At 49.2% G+C, this 21,419-nt stretch overlaps 1 protein-coding gene across 5 annotated transcripts in view; it reads right to left on the minus strand.

The window, feature by feature from the left end:
* Positions 1-21,419, minus strand: part of LOC144595053 (steryl-sulfatase-like) — a 59,273-nt gene that overhangs the window by 24,479 nt on the left and 13,375 nt on the right. For all 5 annotated transcript variants that reach the window (XM_078402037.1, XM_078402034.1, XM_078402035.1 and 2 more), the window contains 2 exons: positions 19,465-19,888; positions 7,484-7,620 (listed from right to left, as the gene is read on the minus strand). In XM_078402037.1, the coding sequence (XP_078258163.1) occupies positions 7,484-7,620; positions 19,465-19,888 (561 nt within the window). The remainder of the gene's footprint in view (positions 1-7,483; positions 7,621-19,464; positions 19,889-21,419) is intronic.

Below are 21,419 nucleotides of genomic sequence, written 5' to 3' on the forward strand. Positions count from 1 at the left end.
ATAAACCTGTACGTAGGAATGCTGGAGAAAACCGGAGCTCACGGAGAAAGCCAACTCAGAAACAGGGAGGCTGTACAAACTCCGTACAGACAGCACCCGTAATCAGGATCTAACCCGGGGCTTTGGCACTGTAAGGCAGCAACTCTACCGCTGCGCTACCGTGCTGCCCCTGTCCCCTCTGCTCATAAGGAGGGAGCGATTTGAAGCTTTATTGGTCTTTGACGACCAATGCTAAAAAATATTATTTCACAACAAATACTAACAAAGCTTCAAATCAACACAGGCTGCGTATTCAATCTAATGTAATGGAGTTACACAGCACAAAAATAAGTATTTTTGGCCCTCTACATATGACCATCTTATTACCCATCTGCACTCATTTATTTACCATCACTTGCCCCCTGCCCTTTGATCATCAACCTTTGACAAACCTGTACATTTTTGCAGGGCCGTCTTAACGCATGGGCCTGATGGGCACTTGCCCGGGGCCCCACAAGCATAGGGGCCCCATTTTATCGACCATTTACATTTTTATTCCTGTGAGTAGTTGTCGTAGGGCCCCCAGTACACTGCTTTGCCCGGGGCCCATAATGCTGTAAAGACGGCCCTGCATTTTTGGAGGGTGGGAGGAAACCGGAGCAACCGGAAATATCCCGTACGGTCACGGGGGAGAACGTACAAACACCGTACAGACAGCAACCGCAGTCAGGATGGAACCCGGGTCTCTAGCGCTGTGAGGCAGCAACTCTACCGCTGTGTCACCATGCCGCCCCATTCTCGATCGCAGGTGAGGCCATCAATGCAATATCATTAAAGCAGAGGACAGATTACAGTCCCAGTCTCATAAATAAAAGGCACACTTAAAAAACAGACAATCATTTAAAAAATGTTAACCGACCATTTCCATTAAGTTCAATTGCCACATTGATGCTCCCAACGCATTAAGCAACCTGTGCATCGAGGACAGAGATGGTTATTTACCCAATTGTTGCATTTCCCTCGTATAATAAACTCTCAACAGTATCGGGTCAGAGCTCACACAGCTTAGCACGGACTGCATTAACAAACATGTTCAATAAGTAAACAGCACCTCATTAAAAGGTGCATTCAATCTCCTCTAACTGGTCGCCAGCTTCATTGGGCAGCACAGTAGCACAGAGGTAGAGTTGCTGCCTCGCAGCGCTGGAGACCCAGGTTTGATCCTGACTACGGGCGCTGTCTGTGTGATGTTTGTACGTTCTCCCCGTGACCGCTTGGGTTTCGTCCACTTTCCTCTAGACGTTGCCAACTATCTCACTCCCAAATAAGGGACAAGGTGATGTCGCCGTCCCGCGCCCCACGTGAACTCACCCAGCCAGCGGCCACATGCTCCCGCTCCACCAATGGCGGCCACCCGGGCTGGGAGACGGGTTGCTACGCAACCTCCGTGAGGCGGAGCCCAGGCCTCCGGACCTACACGGTCTGGACTTACACTGTCCGGACCTACAGTGTCCGGGCCTACAGCGTCCGGGCCTACAGCGCCCGGGCCTACAGCGTCCGGGCCTACAGCGCCCCCCCCGGGCCTGCAGCATCCGGGCCTACAGCGTCCGGGCCTACAGCGTCCAGGCCTACAGCATTCAGGCCTACAGCGCCCCCCCCCCCCCGGCCTAATACGGGACAAGGGCGGTCTCGTACGGGACAAACCAATCTAGCCCAAAATACGGGATGTCCCGGCTAATACGGGACAGTAGGCAACCCAACTTCCCTCCCACATGCCATAGACATGCTGGTTTGTAGGTTAATAGGACTCTGGATGCAAAAGTGGGATAACATAGAACTAGTGTGAACGGGCAGATCGATGGTCAGCGTGGGCTTGGTGGGCCGAAGGGACCGTTTCCATGCTGTATGTCTCAATCAATCAATTAATCAATCAACCAATCACTCAAAAGCTTAATTCATCAGTTACAAAATCACCGTTGCAAACTTTGGCGATGACTCACTCTCCTTTCTTGTTCCACTTAAAATAAAAATCACCAAAAATCACCTTAATGCTACGCCCTCCGGTCATTGACATTTCCACCCTGGAAAAAAGCTCTGACTGTCCACCCTATCTATCGCTCTCATAAAGTTACGCACTTCTGTTAGGTCTAGGGTTGCCAACTGTCCCATATTAGCCGGGACATCCCGTATTTTGGGCTAATTTAGTTTGTCCCGTACGGGACCACCCATGTCCCGTATTAGCAGGGTTGCCAACTTCCTCACTCCCAAATAAGGGACAAAGGGTGACGTCACCGCCGCATGCCCCACGTGATCTCACCCAGCCAGCGGCCACGTGCTCCCGCTCCACCAATGGCGGCCGCCATTGGTGGAGCGGGAGCATGTGGCCGCCGGCTGGGTGAGGTCACGTGGGGCGCGGGGCGGTGACGTCACTTTGTCCCGTATTTCGGAGCGAGGAAGTTGGCAACCCTAGTTAGATCTCCTCTCAGCCTATGATGTTTCAGAGAAAACAATTCGAGTCCTTCCAACCTCTGCTTAAAAAGTCAAGTTACACCAATTCTTAATAATTCCTTGCATTGGTCTAATTATATTGAAAGGGGAGGAGAAGACGGAAATTTTCACTGTTAGCTCAATAGTTTTGGTGCATTAACTGCACACAGGTAGATTAATAGCCGGTTAAACACTGGAGCCTGTAACAGCACTGGCTTGTTACAGTATTTATAACCACTTCCAGGGTAGCGCAGAGGCGCAGCGGTAAAGTCTAGGCCACACAGCGCCATAGACTCGGGTTCGAACCTGACTACGGGCGTTGTCTGTATGGAGTTTGTACGTTCTCCCTGTGACCGCGTGGGTTTTCCCCGGGTGCTCTGGTTTTCTCCCACACTCCAAAAACATGTGGGTTTGTAGGTTAATTGACAATAGACAATAGGTGCAGGAGGAGGCCATTCGGCCCTTCGAGCCAGCACCGCCATTCAATGTTATCATGGCTGATCATTCTCAATCAGTACCCTGTTCCTGCCTTCTCCCCATACCCCCTGACTCCGCTATCCTTAAGAGCTCTATCTAGCTGTCTCTTGAATGCGTTCAGAGAATTGGCCTCCACTGTCTTCTGAGGCAGAGAATTCCACAGATTCACAACTCTCTGGCTGAAAAAGTTTTTCTTCATCTCAGTTCTAAATGGCCTACCCCTTATTCCTAAACTGTGGCCCCTTGTTCTGGACTCCCCCAACATTGGGAACATGTTTCCTGCCTCTAACGTGTCCAACCCCTTAATAATCTTATACGTTTCGGTAAAGATTGTCCCTAGTGTGTAGGATTGTACTAATGTACAGAATCCGCACTGTATTTCATAAGGTCGCGAAAGGAGCAGAATTAGGCCATTCGACACATCAAGTCCACACCGCCACACCGAATCATGGCTGATCTATCTCTCCCTCCTATCCCTATTCTCCTGCCTTCTACCCGCAACCCCTGACACCCGTACTAATCAAGAATCTATCTATCTCTGCCTTAAGAATATCCACTGACGTGGCCTCCACTGCCTTCTGTGGCAAAGAATTCCACAGATTCACCACCCTCTGACTAATGAAATTCCTCCTCATCTCCTTCTTAAAACAACGTCCTTTAATTCTGAGGCTGTGACCTCTAGTCCTTGACTCTCCTACGAGTGGAAACATCCTCTACACATCCACTCCATCCAAGCCATTCAAAACTAAAATAAATAAACAAGCACTTGTGGCCTTTCAGGTAACAACCATCTGGTTCTCATCTGATTTTGTTTGTATGGTCAGCATGGCCTCGTGGCGGCGCCTAACGGCAGCGGCTGACTAGCAGTCTGTCCGTCTTTTTTCCCCTTTTTTTTGTTGTGTGTCGGTGTTGGGATGGTTTTTATATATATATTTTTGGTTGTGTATGTGTGGGAGGGGGTGGTGGTGTGGGTGGGTGGGTGTGGGGGGGGGGGGGGGAGAAACTTTTCTCTTCCTCACGGCGCGGGGTGCGGCTCGGCTGCGGGGCCTAACATCGCCCGCTGCGGCTTGGCCGCTGGACTTTGCATCCCGGTGCGGCTTGGCCGCTGGACTTTACATCCCGGTGCGGCTTGGCCGCTGGACTTAACAGTGCCCGGTGCAGCTCGGCTGCGGGACTTTTCACCGCTGGTGCGGCTCGGCTGCGGGACTTAACATCGCCCGGTGCGGCTCGGCCGCGGGGCTTAACATCGCCCGGTGCAGCTCGGCTGCGGGACTTTTCACCGCTGGTGCGGCTCGACCACGGGACTTAACATCGCCCGGTGCGGCTCGACCACGGGACTTTGCATCGCCCGGTGCGGCTCGGCCACGGGACTTAGCTGCGCAAGGCTTGGTCGCGGGCCTTTCATCGCCCGGTTCGGCCGCGGGACGTTTCAGCGCCCGGTGCGGGGACTGTGCGGGTCGGTCAGGGACAAGCTGTCTGTCCGTGGGCGTGGGGAAGAGAGTGGAAGTTTTGTTGCCTCCATCACACTGAGGGGGTGTTTGGAGTCACTGTGATGGACGTTTGTGTTGGGGTTATGTGTCTTGTGTTCTTTTTTTTTCTATGACTGCTATGTAGTTTCGTTCGGTACTTCGGTACCGAATGACAAATAAAGCTCTGTTATATCTGTTATAGACATAAACAAAACCTTGAGCAGAGATGCATTTCATTGCTACGTGGGTTTCTTAGAAACATTGATTTTAAGGCCTTACTTGTGTAAAGTGGATGGTTCAAACCTATTGTTCGGTAAACAACTTCAAATACATTTCCTTGCAGCCTCGGGGATTTTGATTAAAGGCAGAGGTCTTGAAGCCAGGTAGACCGCAGAGTTGGATTCTCTTTCTCATCGGAACACAAGGTCCGGGCACTGGGGCATGAACCAACTTAACAACTTTCAATACAAAGGGTAACTTTGAGGAGGATGGGAACGGGCCTTCAGCAGGCTGCATCTCCCAAAGGTACTGAACAGAAAGGAATAAAAGGGATGCAGAAGACTCTGTTAGAGTAGGAAAATAAATGCAGATGCTGGAACAAATCGAAGGTATCACAAAATGCTGGAGTAACTCAGCGGGTCAGGCAGCATCTCAGCAGAAAAGGAATGGGTGACGTTTCGGGTCAAGACCCTCGAGACCTCCCCCCTCGATTCCATCCAAGGACCCAACAGTCTTTCCAGGTGAGGCAGAGGTTGTTCACCTGCACCTCCTCCAACCTCATCTATTGTATCCGCTGTTCCAGATGTCAACTTCAATCTCCCGGTGGCTCAGCACTTCAACTCCCCCTCCCACTCCCAGTCTGACCTTTCTGTCATGGGTCTCCTCCAGTGCCATAGTGAGGCCCACCGCAAATTGGAGGAACAGCACCTCATATTTCGCTTGGGCAGCTTACACCCCAGCGAACGGAGATGAGGAAAAACGTTTTCAGTCAGAGAGTTGTAAATCTGTGGAATTCACTGCCTCGGAAGGCAGTGGAGGCCAAGTCTTGGAATGCATTCAAGAGAGAACTAGATAGAGCTCTTAAGGATAGCGGAGTCAGGGGGTATGGGGAGAAGGCAGGAACGGGGTACTGATTGAGAATGATCATTGATTGAGAATGGCCTACTCGTGCACCTATTGTCTATTGTCTATAGTACAGATCAGGAACAGGCCCTTAGGCCCACAATGTCTGTGCTGAACATGATGCCAAGATAAACTAATCTCCGTTGCCTGCACATCATAAGTTCATAAGTGATAGGGGAAGAATTAGGCCATTCGGCCCATCAAGTCTACTCCACTATTCAATCATGGCTGATCTATCTCTCACTCCTAACCCCATAACATTCTCCCCATAACCTCTGGCATCTGTACTAATCAAGAATCTACTGTACTTTAAAAATATCCACCGACTTGGCCTCCACAGCTTTCTTTGGCAAAGAATTCCACAGATTCACCGCCCTTTGACTAAAGAAATTCCTTCTCATCTCTTTCCTAAATGATCCACATCCCACCGCTCCCTGTATATCAAGTGCCTATCTAAAAACCTCTTAAATGTCACTATCATATATGCCTCAAACCCCATCCCTGGCAGTGTATTGCACGCTCCCACCACTCTTCTGCATAAAAACTCGCCCCGCAATCTCCTTTATACTTTGCCTTTTTCACCTTAAAGGTATGCCCTCTAATCTTTGACATTTCCACCCTGGGAGAAAGATTCTGACTGTCTACCATATCTATGCCTCATAATTTTATATAGTTTAGAGATGCAACGCGGAAACAGGCCCTTTCTGCCCATCGGGTCCGCGCCGACCAGCGATCCCCGCACATTAACACTATCCTACACCCACTAGGGATAATGTTTACATTTACCAAGCCAATTAACCTATAAACCTGCACGTCTTTGGAGTGTGGGAGGAAACCGAAGATCTCGGAGAAAACCCAATCAGGTCATGGGGAGAATGTACAAAAACTGTACAGACAGCACCCGCAGTTGGGATTGAACCCGGGTCTCCAGCGCTACATTCGCTATAAGGCAGCAACTCTACCGCTGCGCCACCGTGCAGCCTATATACTTCTATCAGGTCTCCCCTCAGCCTCCGTCATTTCGGAGAAACCATTCCAAGTCTGTCTGACGTCTCCTTGTAGTTAATACTCTCTAATCCAGGCAGCACTCGGCAGCACTCTTCTGCACCCTGTCCAAAGCCTGCACATCCTTCCAGTAATGGGGTGACCAGAACTGCACACAATACACCAAATAAGATCATTCAATAAGATCAAGCTTGATCTTCTACCTCATTAGGGTTAGAACTCTGAAGGTCTAGTTCTTGTGTTGTAGGCTGTTCCATGTTCTCTGTACCTAGGGTTGCCAAATGTCCCGTATTAGCCGGGACATCCCGTATTTTGGGCTAAATTGATGTGTCCCGTACGGGACCGCCCTTGTCCCGTATTAAGCCCGGACGGTGCTGTCGGCTTGGACATTGTAGGCCCGGACTGTGTAGGCCCGGACACTGTAGACCCGGACAGTGTAGGCCCGGACAGTGTAGGCCCGGACACTGTAGGCCCGGACACTGTAGGCCCGGACACTGTAGGCCCGGACAGTGTAGGCCCGGACAGTGTAGGCCCGGGCGCCGCCTAATGGAGGTTGCGTAGCAATCCGCCTCTCGGCCCGGGCGGCCGCCATTGGTGGAGCGGGAGCACGCAGCCGCTGGCTGGATGAGGTCACCTTGTACCTTATTTATGTGAACTGTTTGCGTGCTACTGTATGTTTCGTTTTTTTCCCATTGGAACCTAATCAGATGTACAGCACTTTGGTCAACGTGGGTTGTTTTTAAATGTGCTATACAAATAAAATTGACTTGACTTGACTTGACTTATTTGGGAGTGAGGAAGTTGGCAACCTTACCACTAAATATTTTAATATCCGCTCTCGGCCAAACCTCGAGGCTAAAATTAAGCGACACTTTGCATAAAATGTCCACATAATGTCTCAGCAACGTAGAGCTCATCTAGAAGGGCTCAGAACACCTACCTACCTACGCTCCAATCCATCTCCTCCACACTGTCACCGTACAAACCGTGTTTGCTTTTCCCCAAAAACTCCGGAGAAGCATATAGTGCTGTGTGGACGTGTATGTAGGATATGAACAGCAGAAACGGATGGCCCAAATTCCTGCAGAACAAGGGAACATTACAAAACAATTGTCAAAGGGAGGTTAGAGTAAGGACACGATGCAAAAGCGTACAAGGAAGATAAGACACAAAATGCTGGGGTAACTCAGCGGGACAGACAGCACCTTCCCCTCAGCTAGCAATGAACCATTCTACATCTCCTCACCATCGTCTGCTTTGATCTGTCATTTTCACACCTTGCACCAAATGTTATTCCCATATCATAGACAATAGGTGCAGGAGGAGGCCATTCGGCCCTTCGAGCCAGCACCGCCATTCAATGTGATCATGGCTGATCATTCTCAATCAGTACCCCGTTCCTGCCTTCTCCCCATACCCCCTGACTCCGCTATCCTTAACAGCTCTATCCAGCTCTCTCTTGACACTACAAATGGCTCAATTGTGTAGGAAAGAAAACTGAAGATGCTGATTTAAATCGAAGGTAGACACAAAATGCTGGAGTAACTCAGCGGGTCAGGCAGCATCTCTGGAGAGAAGGAATGGGTGACATTTCGGGTCGAGACCCTTCTTCAGACTGATGTCATGGGAGGGACAAATATAGGATGTAGTAGGAGACAGGAAGACGAGTGGGAGAACTGGGAAGGGGGAGGGGAAAGAGAGGGACAGAGGAACTATCTGAAGTTAATAATAATAATAATAATAATAATATTCATTTATTGTCATTGCAACGAGTACAACGAAATTAAAAAATAGCCAATCCTGACGGTGCGTAAAAACATATATGCAATAAATGCAAAAACAAATAAATACAATTATATTAAGTACAAAAGATTTTTTAACAGTGTTGCCTAGTGCAGAAGGTAGTGTTCAGTTCTCGTATGGCCCTGGGGTAAAAACTGTTCTTAAGTCTGTTTGTTCGGGATTTGATCGACCTGAAACGTCGACCAGAGGGCAGATGAACAAACAGACGGTGGCCGGGGTGGGATGGATCTTTTATTATTTTGCCTGCTCTACTGAGGCAGCGTAGGCTGAACAGGTGCTCCAGGGAGGGCAGTGAGCAGCCGATGATCTTCTGGGCCGTCGTGATGACCCTCTGAAGGGCCTTCCTGTCCTTTTCTGAGCAGCTGGCATACCATGTGGTTATACAGTATGCCAGCACACTCTCGATGGAGCAGCGATAGAAGGACATCATGAGCTTCTCCTGCAGGTTGGTTTTCCTGAGGATCCTCAGGAAGTGGAGTCTCTGCTGTGCCTTCTTCACTGTGGTGATGGTGTTGGTAGACCAGGTAAGATCCTCTGCGATGTGTGTACCCAGGAACCTGAAAGCGGGTACCCTTTCCACACAGACCCCATTGATGTAGAGTGGGTCGTATTCTACACTGGTTTTCCTGAAGTCAATTATAAGTTCCTTTGTTTTGGAGGAGTTCAGGACAAGATTGTTCACTGAACACCATGCTGCCAGCCTTTGGATTTCATCCCTGTAGGCTGTCTCATCTCCTCCTGAGATGAGTCCAACCACAGTCGTGTCATCCGCGAACTTGATGATGGTGTTGGTGGGATGGGTGGGGGCGCAGTCGTGAGTGTAGAGGGAGTAAAGGATGGGGCTCAACACACAGCCCGGTGGTTGTAATTGTAAGAGAGCGCTAGATAGAGCTCTTAAGGATAGCGGAGTCAGGGGGTATGGGGAGAAGGCAGGAACGGGGTACTGATCGAGAATGATCAGCCATGATCACATTGAATGGTGGTGCTGGCTCGAAGGGCCGAATGGCCTCCTCCTGCACCTATTGTCTTTCTGCTGATTTGTTAGCACGCAACAAAAACCTTTTCGTGGTACCTCGGTACACGTGACAATAAATTAAACTAATTACCCCTCGATATCTCTAGACTCCCTCTCACCTGACTCTCAGTCTGAAGAAGGGTCGAGACCCCAAATGTCACCCGTTCCTTCTCTCCGGAGATGCTGCCTGTCCCGCTGAGTTACTCCAGCATTTTGCGTCTATCTTCGGTCTAAACCAGCATCTGCAGTTCCTCCCCACACATCCTCTGCAACGGTGTACATTCCACATTTGTTATCCAAACCGCTGGAGATGGTTGGTGAGGTTGTTGATGCCAGTGTATTGAGTAACTAATGCACCATGCCAGCGTGCAGCTGCGAATGGAGTTTAATGCAGATAAGTGCCAGGGGTAGGACAGGAGGAAGGATGTGGGAGGAAACCAGGGGCAGGACCTTCACAGTGAATGGGAGAACCCTGGGAGGCGTTGTAGAGCAAAGGGATATAGTTCGGGTACATGTGTAGGAAGGAATTGCAGATGCTGCTTTACACCAAAGATAGACACAAAAAAGCTGGAGTCACTCAGGCAGCATCACTGGAGAAAATCCTTTCACAACATAGTTTCCTAACGGTGGCATCATAGGTGGTCAAGAAGGCTTTTGGTACATTGGCCTTCATCAGGCAGCGTATTGTGTATAGAACGTGGGGTGTTGTATTACAGCAGTACAACATGTTGTTGAGGCCGCATTTGGAGTACTGTGTTCATTTTGGGCACCCTGCTATAGGAAGGATGTTGTTAAGCTGGACAGAGTGCAGAGAAGATTTACGAGGATGTTGCCAGGACTCGAGGGCCTGAGCTAACGGAGGAGGTTGGGCAGGCTAGAACTTTATTCCTTGGAATGCAGGTGGATGAGGGGTGATCTTATAGACGTGTAAAATCATGAATGGAATGGATAGGGTGAATGCCGTCTTCTACCCAGAGTAGGGGAATCAAGAACTAGAGGGCACAGGTTTAAAGTGAGAGGGGAAAGATTCAATTGGAACCTGCGAGGCAACCTTTTCACACAGAGGGTGCCGGGTATGGAACAGGTGGATAGTTGTGGCAGGTACTATAACGCCATTTTAAAGACATTTGGACATATACATGGATACAGGAGGAGAGAGAGAGAGAGAGAGAGAGAGAGAGAGAGAGAGAGAGAGAGAGAGAGAGAGAGAGAGAGAGAGAGAGAGAGAGAGAGAGAGAGAGAGAGAGAGAGAGAGAGAGAGAGAGAGAGAGAGAGAGAGAGAGAGAGAGAGAGAGAGAGAGAGAGAGAGAGAGAGAGAGAGAGAGAGAGAGAGAGAGAGAGAGAGGAGAGGAGGAGAGAGGGAGTGGGAGAGGGAGAGGGAGAGGGAGAGGAGAGAGAGGGGGAGAGAGTGAGAGTGAAAGAGAGAGAGAAAAAAAAGAGAGGAGAGAGAGAGAGAGAGAGGGAGAGAATGAAAGACAGAGAAAGAGAAAGAGAGTGAAAGAGAGAGAAAAAAGAGAAAGAGAGAGGGAAAAATCATCCTTAGGTATGACAGATTGCTTTCTGTTATCTACAGAAGCTTTTTATTACAGCTTGGAAGAAAATACTGAGACTTCAAAGCAAAATAAGCAGAGAGCCAAGGCTTCAAAGCAAATAGGTATCAAAGCCACACACTACAACAATGGCCCTGACCATTATCAGTAGGAACTGATAAGGGGAACAAACCAACAGCTGCACTGGAGTAAATGTCTCTGAATCGACATTACTTAACTAGCTATGAGACCGGAAATGAAGGCAGACTTTGATTTATCTCCTTCTCTGCTGGAACCCGTTTGATGTAGACTTGAAAGCAGAGATGTGGGGGTAAAGAAGGCATGACACATCAACCAAGGTGTGCAAACAAAACCTGGAGATTCTGAGGAAGCTGAGACATCACACAGAATGTTGAGGTCCATAAACGAAGATGCAATGAAACCAATTTGTTGAGTTTGCTCCCAGGATTGAGAATATGTTTGTTGAATGTTTAAGAAGGAACCGCAGATTCTGGTTTAAACTGAGGACAGACACAAAATGCTGGAGTGACTCAGTGGGACAGGCAGCATCTCTGGAGAGAAGGAATGGGTGACATTTCAGGTCTCTGAAGAAGGATGTCGACCCGAAACGTCACCCATTCCTTCTCTCCAGAGATGCTGCCTGTTCCGCTGAGTTACTCCAGCATTTTGTGGTTAAATCCCTCCCCACCTACGTCCAAGACACCTCACACGCTCTCCATCTCCTTGATAACTTCCGGTTCCCAGGCCCCCACTCCCTCATCTTCACCATGGATGTCCAGTCACTCTACATTTCCATCCCACACAAGGATGGTCTCGAAGCCCTCCGTTTCTTCCTCGACCGTAGAACCAGCCAATCCCCATCGACCAACACTCTCCTCCGCCTAGCAGAGCTGGTTCTTACCCTCAACAACTTCTCCTTTGACTCCTCCCACTTCCTCCAAACCAGAGGCGTAGCTATGGGCACTCGCATGGGCCCTAGCTACGCCTGCCTCTTTGTCGGGTACGTCGAACAATCCCTGTTCCAGACGTACACTGGCCCCATCCCCGAACTCTACCTCCGCTACATCGACGACTGCATTGGTGCTACCTCTTGCACCCATGCAGAACTCACTGACTTCATACACTTCACCTCCAATTTCCATCCTGCCCTTAAGTATACCTGGACTATCTCTGACATCTCCCTCCCGTTTCTGGACCTCACCATCTCCATCACAGGAGACAGACTAGTGACGGACATTTACTATAAGCCCACTGACTCGCACAGCTATCTGGACTACACTTCTTCCCACCCGGTCCCCTGCAAAAAGTCTATCCCCTACTCCCAATTCCTCCGTCTACGCCGCATCTGCGCCCGGGATGAGGTGTTTCACACTAGGGCTTCTGAGATGTCCTCGTTCTTCAGAAAACGGGGCTTCCCCTCCTCCATTATAGATGAGGCTCTCACTAGGGTCTCTTCTACATCCCGCAGCTCCGCTCTTGCTCCCCCTCCCCCCACTCGCAACAAGGACAGAATCCCCCTCGTTCTCACCTTCCACCCCACCAGCCAGCGGATCCAACATATCATCCACCAACATTTCCGTCACCTACAACGGGACCCCACCACTGGCCATATCTTCTCATCCCCTCCCCTCTCTGCGTTCCGCAGAGACCGTTCCCTCCGTAACTCCCTGGTCCACTCGTCCCTTCCTACCCAAACCACCCCATCCCCGGGCACTTTCCCCTGCAACCGCACGAGATGCAACACCTGTCCCTTTACCTCCCCCCTCAACTCCATCCAAGGACCCAAACAGTCTTTCCAGGTGAGACAAAGGTTCACCTGCACCTCCTCCAACCTCATCTATTGCATCCGCTGCTCTAGATGTCAACTTATTTACATCGGCGAAACCAAGCGCAGGCTCGCCGATCGCTTCGCTGAACACCTGTGCTCGGTCCGCATTAACAAAACTGATCTCCCGGTGGCCGAGCACTTTAACTCCCCCTCCCATTCCCAGTCTGACCTTTCTGTCATGGGCTTCCTCCAGTGCCATAGTGAGGCCCACCAGAAATTGGAGGAACAGCACCTCATATTTCGCCTGGGCAGTTTGCAGCCCGGTGGTATGAACGTCGACTTCTCCAACTTTAGATAGTTCCTCTGTCCCTCCCTTCCCCTCCTCCTTCCCAGATCTCCCTCTATCTTCCTTTCTCCACCTATATCCTTCCTTTGTCCCGCCCCCCCTGACATCAGTCTGAAGAAGGGTCTCGACCCGAAACGTCACCCATTCCTTCTCTCCCGAGATGCTGCCTGACCTGCTGAGTTACTCCAGCATTTTGTGAATAAATCGATTTGTACCAGCATCTGCAGTTATTTTCGTATACATTTTGTGTCTATCTTATGTCTGTTGTATGCCTTGTTGTATGCCTTGTTGTCACCTTCCCCATAGCCAACAATGAACCATTGTACATTAGTGTGAGCATTGTCTGCTTTGATCTGTCCTTTACACACCTTACATGCTCTTTTGTGCCCTTCCATATTTCTTGTATCGCTCTCCCTAGACCTTCAGGCTGAAGAAGGGTCTCAACCTGAAATGTTACCCATTCCTTCTCTCCAGAGATGCTGTCTGCCCCGCTGAGTTACTCAAGCATTTTGTGTCTATCTTCTTATATTATATATATATAGTGTAAGAAAATAACTGCAGATACTGGTACAAATCGATGGTATTTACTCACAAATGGCTGGAGTAACTCAGCAGGTCAGGCAGCATCTCAGGAGAGAAGGAATGGGTGACGTTTCAGGTTGAGACCCTTCTTTAGAATATATATATTCAGTATATATATATATATATATATATATAGCACAAGGTGAAGTCAGTCCATTGAGGTTGCTTCTGCATTCAATGACGTCATGGTTAATCCATCTGTAATCTAACTCTGCATTTGTCACTACCCATGGTAACTTTTCACCTTCTTGCTTATCAAGAAATCTATCTAAAAGGACACAAAGTGCTGGAGTAACTCAGTGGTCAGGCAGCATCTGTGGAATCGAGTCCCAGTCATCGTCTTACAGGGTGAAAACAGGCCGTATGGCTGAACTTGCCCATGGCGACCACCATATCCCATCTACACTTGTTACACCAGCCTGCATTTGGCCCATATCCCTCTAAACCTATCCTATCCATGTCATCATCATCATCATCATCGGCGGTCATTCGAAGCGAGTATGATTGTCCTCTCGATGGAGGATGCCTGTGCGTGACTTTGTTTAACGTGGGGAGACTGGTGCACAGACAGCCACCACGCGGTCCTTGACAGATCTGGGTCAGGATCCAGTGGCGTGGAGTCCAAGACGACCGGGGACCCTTTTCTGCTGCAGCCTTCATCCGCCTTCCCAGCCGTTGTGACGCTCCACTAAAGTCAGCCGTCACCCTCCGCCTGTTCCACCGTTGAGGTCTTGGTTTGGATCGCTCTTTGCCAGGGACCTCTCCCTCATCCTTACTTACCGCCATGGGTGACCCTACCAGGAGCGTGACTCCAGACGGCATCGCTCTCAGGATCTCAGGACCGCACAAGCTTCTCCACCACGACAAGGTGACAATCCATGGAGAATCCATGTCTCTGTCTCATGTCAAGATTGTTTTGTCGTCATTTGTCCCGAGCCATGAACAATGAAATTCTCACTTGCAGAACGTGGATAGGTGATGTTTCGGTTCGGAAGAAGGGTCCTGACCTGAAAAGTCACCTATCCATGTTCTCCAGAGATACTGCCTGACCTGCTGAGTTACTCCAGCGATTTGTGTCCTTTTATGTAAACCAGAGTCTGCAGTTCCTCGTTTCTACAAGAAATCTATCAACCTCTGTATTAAAAAATATTGAAAGTCTCTGCTTCCACTACCCTTTGAAGGAGAGAATTCTAAGTTCAAAAGTCTAACCTCAGAAAAAAATTGAACATTTAGTTTACAGATACAACATGAAAATAGGCCTTTAGGCCCACTGAGTCCACACCGATCACACTTATTCCACTCTCACATCCACTCCCTGCACTTCACAGAGGCCAATTAACCTACAAACGCGCAAGTCTTTGTGATGTGGGAGGAAACTAGAGCACCCGGAGGAAACCCACATGGTCACACGAAGAACGTACAAACTCCACAGACAGCATGCAGGATCAGGATCAAACCTTGGTCTCTGATGTTGTCAGGCAGCAGCTCCACCAGCTGTACCACCGTGCAGTTTTGGTCTCCAAATTTGAGGAAGGATATTCTTGCTATTGGGGGCGTGCAGCGTAGGTTTACTAGGTTAATTCCCGGAATGGCGGGACTGTCATATGTTGAAAGACTGGAGCGACTAGGTTTGTATACACTGGAATTTAGAAGGATGAGAGGGGATCTTATCGAAACGTATAAGATTATTAAGGGGTTGGACATGTTAGAGGCAGGAAACATGTTCCCAATGTTGGGGGAGTCCAGAACCAGGGGCCACAGTTTAAGAATAAGGGGTAGGCCATTTAGAACAGAGATGAGGAAAAACTTTTTTAGTCAGAGAGTTGTGAATCTGTGGAATTCTCTGCCTCAGAGGGCAGTGGAGGCCAATTCTCTGAATACATTCAAGAGAGAGCTAGATAGAGCTCTTAAGGATAGCGGAGTCAGGGGGTATGGGGAGAAAGCAGGAACGGGGTACTGATTGAGAATGATCAGCCATGATCACATTGAATGGCGGTGCTGGCTCGAAGGGCCGAATGGCCTACTCCTGCACCTATTGTCTATTGTCTATTGCCACTTTCAAACATAGGAACAATTCAGTCAGAACCTTTTTCCCTGGGGGGGGGGGAATGTCAGGGACTTGAGTGCACAGCTTTAAGATAAGAGAGGCAAAGCTTAAAGAGGTTTGTGAGGGGATAGTTTTTTTTCCCCACACTGAACGTGGTGGGTGCCTGGAACATGCTGCCAGGGGTGGTGGTAGAGGCAGATGCGATAGTGCTGTTTAAGAGGCTTGTAGATAGGCACATGGATATGCAGGGAATGGAGGGATAGGGATCACATGGAGGCAGAGGAGATTAGTTTATTATGGCATCGCGTACGGCACAGACATTGTGGGCCAAAGGGCCTGTTCCTGTGCTCTGCTCTTTTGTGTACGCGGTGACATTACGTGTGCCCAGTTTTCACCCAAAGCTCAGGTCTGGAGATACAGCGCAGAAACAGTCCCTTCGGCCCATCGAGCCCGCACCAACCAGTGATCCACACACATTAACACTACCGCACGCACACACACAAGGGGCAATTTTACATTTATAACCAAGCCAATTAACCTACAAACCTGGAGCGTCGGAGGAAACCGAAGATCTCGGAGAAAACCCACGCAGGTCACGGGGAGAACGTACAAACTCCGTACAGGCAAGCACTTGTAGTCAGGATCGAACCAGGGTCTCTGTCTCTGTAAGGCAGCAGTGCTACGCCACCATGCCACCCAATGTTAATGATGTTATTGGCTGCTGAAATCTATTGACTATATTGCTCGAAGGTATTTATTCACAAAATGCTGGAGTAACTCAGCAGGTCAGGCAGCATCTCAGGACACAAAATGCTGGAGTAACAGCAGGTCAGGCAGCATCTCAGGAACACTATATTGCTCCCTCACTGCTGTGCATAGCTGGCATTGTCCAGCTCCAAGCTTGTTACTTGTTAGTGGCTTTTATCTGGAACTCCTTAGTCCTGTAATCAGTAAAGCGGCAGCCCCTCTTCTGCCACTCTCAACTCCCAACCACCCACACATTCTCTGAGAAGTGATGTCGTGCTAATCTCCTCCGTCTGCAAGAGGTCATATATGTTTCCTCCACCACCCCCAGGCAGCGTGTTCCAGGGACCCACCACTCTTTGTGTAAAAACACTGCCTGACCACACATCTATATACTAAAACTCTCATTTGTTATCTTGTTTGTGACTGAACTTCAGCCAAAATGGTACACGATAGCGCGACAATTTTAGGCCCACCTTACTCACCATTGTCACTTTAGTGATAATGCAAGTAGTTTTATTGAAATCGGTGTTATATTTTTTAAGTTATTCACATTTTAAAGTTTAAAAGGAGGGGAGGGGGGAGAAGGGAGGGGGGGGGTTGAGGAAAGAGGGGGGGGGGGGGAGAACAGGGTGCTGCACCAATGCAGGAGAGGTTTGGGCCCAACGGGTCCACTTGGTCTAGTCTCCATTAAACTTTGTCCCTCTCAACTTAAAGCTATGCCCCACCCCCCACAGAAGGCAGTGGAGGCCAATTCTCTGGATGTTTTCAAGGGAGAGTTAGATTTAACTCTTAGGGCTAACGGAAACAAGGGATATGGGGAGAAAGCAGGAACGGATTTTGGATGATCAGCCATGATCGTATTCAATGGCGGTGCTGGCTCGAAGGGCCAAATGGCCTACTCCTGCACCTATTTTCTATGTTTCCAAAACAATCTAGGTTTGTCCAACAACTCCTTATAGCTAATACCCTTTAATATAGGCAGCATTCTAGTTAAATCTCTCCAAAACCTCCAGATCCTTCCTGTAATGGGACGACCAGAACTGCACGGCACCAAATGCGGCCCAATCAAAGTCCTATCAAGAGCCAAGAGTGTTTTATTGTCATCTGTACCAAAATGGAACAATGAAATTCATACTAAAGCTGCATCGTGACTTCCTGACTCTTATTCTCAACTATACGCCTTGGCCAATGAAGGTAAGCATGCTGCATTCCATCTTTAGCGCATGATCATGGCTGATTTGATTGGAATTTTCAACCCTGAATTTCCATCTATCTCCTTCTTCCTCTTAAGCCCTTTGCTCCTCTAGGGAGCATCGGCCATTGACAAATGTCCTCCACCTCACTCGGTTGTTGGCGGTTCTTTCGGGATCTCCCCAGTTGAACCCACTCCCAGACATTTCTGCCTGGACACCTCTTCTCCAGCTGTTCCTGAGACGACCTCTTTTGCATTTGCATTTCCTTCTTACGCAGAAAGAACCTCAGCAGGTAGTGACACTTAGTGCCCACGTGCCTTGGCTCTACGCTCCACCTGATGCAACCACGCAAGAAGGTGATACTACACTTGATCTCAGCCAAAAGGCCGAGATTGATCATTCCTCGGTAATTCTTACGTTCTAGATTCACCCACGTCTTCTTCACATCCATAAGACACAAAGTAACTCAATGGGTCAAGTCACATCTCTGGAGAACATGGATAGGTGACGTTTTGGGTCACAACCCTTCTTTGGGCTGTAATGTCGATTATTCGCTGGAGTTTAGAAGGATAAGGAGGGACCTCATTGAAATGTACCGAATAGTGAACGGCCTGGATAGCCTGGAGGTGGAGAAGATGTTTCCACGAGTGGGAGTCTAGGACCAGAGGGCATAGCCTCAGAATAAAAGGACATACCATTACTCAGGAGATGTGGAGGAATTTCTTTAGTCAGAGGGTGGTGAATCTGTGGAATTAATTGCCACATAAGAGATAGAGCTCTTAAGGATAGCGGAGTCAGGGGGTATGGGGAGAAGGCAGGAACGGGGTACTGATTGAGAATGATCAGCCATGATCACATTGAATGGCGGTGCTGGCTCGGAGGGCCGAATGGCCTCCTCCTGCACCTATTGTCTATAAGGCCGTGGAGGCCCAGTACATGGATATTTTTGAGGTGGAGATTGACAGATTCTTGATTGTCACGGCTGTCAAGTAGGGATAGTTAGATCAACCTATTGTCTATTAACCACTATTGAATGGCAGAGTAGATGCTATGGGCTGAATGGCCTACTTCTGCTCCGATGAGTTATGAACTCTGAAGAAGGGTCTCGACCCGAAACATCACCCATTCCTTCTATGCAGAGATGCTGCCTGTCCTGCTGAGTCACTCCAGCATTTTTGTGTCTATCTTCAGTGTAAACCAGCACCTGCAGTTGCTTTCTGCACAATTGGAGTACAAGGTGGCATGGTGGCGCAACGGTAGAGTTGCTGCCTTACAGTGCTTGCAACCGGGTGCTGCCTGTACGGAGTATGTACGTTCTCCCCGTGACTGCCTGGGGTTTCTCTGAGACCTTCTGTTTCCTCCCACGCTTCAGACGCACAGGTTTGTAGGTTAATTGGCTTGCTATAAATGTAAACTGTTCCTAGTGTGTGACGGGTAGCGTTAATGTACGGGGATCATTGGTCGGTATGGACTCGGTGGGCCGAGGTGGTGTTTCCAGGCTGTATAGAGTCATAGATTGATACAGTGTGGAAACAGGCCCATTGGCCCAACTCGCACACACCGGCCAACAATGTCCTAGCTACCCTAGTCCCACTTGCCTGCGCTTGGTCCATAACCCGCCAAACCTGTCCTATCCATGTACCTGTCCAACTGTTTCTTAAACGATGGGATAGTCCCAGCCTCAACTACCTCCTCTGGCAGCTTGTTCCATACACCCACCACCCTCTGTGTGAAAAAGTTACACCTCCGATTCCTATTAAATCTTTTCCCCTTCACATTGAAACTATGTATCTCTGAACTAAACTGATAATGAGAGGAGGTCACACACAAAGGACACCTTCAAGTAAACAGGTCATTGGAATCACGTCACCTACCGTTCCATGAAGCTCGTGGCTTCGCCGGTCAGCCTCTGCGTCAGGCTCTCAAATGAAAAGGGCTGCTGAATGATCTGGTCATTCTGCATCAGGATGCAGTTGAGATGGCGAAACTGGGACAGGAACAGCACCACCACGCCAATCAGCAGCGCGGCGGTCAAGAAGACGAGGCCGAGAGCTCTCCAGGGGACGGCCAGGAGAGCCAAGTGTTCCAGCAACAGCAACGTGAAGAGTGCCAGGACCACGAGCGGCACCGCCTGGCGGATGGTGCTCCGGGACCCCGCCACAAAGATGTCGCCGCTGTCGGGCTTGCAGTTGCGCATGTTGGAGAGCGGCAGGCCGTAGAAGTAGTCAAACCCGTGGTTCGCCGGATGGTGGCAGTGGTCGCCGCTGGCCTCACAATTCAGACCAAGGTGCCACTTCCCTGTAAAGCAGATCGCGAGATGTACAAACTCACAAATCCTGCATTCACACGCACTCACAGGTCGGGCTACCTGGCGTTCTGTCCCCGAGAGTTGTTTGATTTAGACAATAGACTACAGGTGCAGGAGGAAGCCATTCAGCCCTTCAAGCCAGCACCACCATTCAATGTGATCATGGCTGATCATTCTCAATCAGTACCCCGTTCCTGCCTTCTCCCCATACCCGCTGACTCCGCTATCCTTAAGAGCTCTATCTAGCTCTCTCTTGAATGCATTCAGAGAATTGGCCTCCACTGCCTTCTGAGGCAGAGCATTCCACAGATTCACAACTCTCTGACTGAAAAAGTTTTTCCTCATCTCAGCTATTTACGATATACATTAATGACTTAGATGAAGGGATTAAAAGTACCATTAGCAAATTTGCAGATGATACTAAGCTGGGGGGTGGTGTGAATTGTGAGGAAGATGCAATAAGGCTGCAGGGTGACTTGGACAGGTTGTGTGAGTGGGCGGATACATGGCAGATGCAGTTTAATGTAGATAAGTGTGAGGTTATTCACTTTGGAAGTAAGAATAGAAAGGCAGATTATTATCTGAATGGTGTCAAGTTAGGAAGAGGGGATGTTCAACGAGATCTGGGTGTCCTAGTGCATCAGTCACTGAAAGGAAGCATGCAGGTACAGCAGGCAGTGAAGAAAGCCAATGGAATGTTGGCCTTCATAACAAGAGGAGTTGAGAAATAGGAGCAGAGGTCCTTCTACAGTTGTACCGGGCCCTGGTGAGACCGCACCTGGAGTACTGTGTGCAGTTTTGGTCTCCAAATTTGAGGAAGGATATTCTTGCTATTGAGGGCGTGCAGCGTAGGTTCACTAGGTTGATTCCCGGAATGGCGGGACTGTCGTATGTTGAAAGGCTGGAGCAATTATGTGTGCAGTTTTGGTCTCCTAATCTGAGGAAAGACGTTCTTGCCTTAGAGGGAGTACAGAGAAGGTTCACCAGATTGATCCCTGGGATGGCGGGACTTACATATGAGGAAAGACTAGATAGACTGGGCTTGTACTCGCTGGAATTTAGAAGACTGAGGGGGGATCTTATAGAAACATATAAAATTCTTAAGGGGTTGGAGAGGCTAGATGCGGGAAGATTGTTCCCGATGTTGGGGGAGTCCAGAACCAGGGGTCACAGCTTAAGGATAAGGGGGAAGTCTTTTAGGACCGAGATGAGAAAACATTTCTTCACACAGAGAGTGGTGAGTCTGTGGAATTCTCTGCCACAGAAGGTAGTTGAGGCCAGTTCATTGGCTATATTTAAGAGGGAGTTAGATGTGGCCCTTTTTGCTAAAGGGATCAGGGGGTATGGAGAGAAGGCAGGTACAGGCTACTGAGCTGAATGATCAGCCATGATCATATTGAATGGCGGTGCAGGCTCGAAGGGCCGAATGGCCTACTCCTGCACCTATTTTCTATGTTTCTATTAGGCTTGTATACACTGGAATTTAGAAGGATGAGGGGGGATGTTATTGAAACATATAAG

This window comes from Rhinoraja longicauda, chromosome 7 (genome assembly GCF_053455715.1).
Source record: "Rhinoraja longicauda isolate Sanriku21f chromosome 7, sRhiLon1.1, whole genome shotgun sequence".
In the NCBI taxonomy this organism is placed as follows: domain Eukaryota; kingdom Metazoa; phylum Chordata; class Chondrichthyes; order Rajiformes; family Arhynchobatidae; genus Rhinoraja; species Rhinoraja longicauda.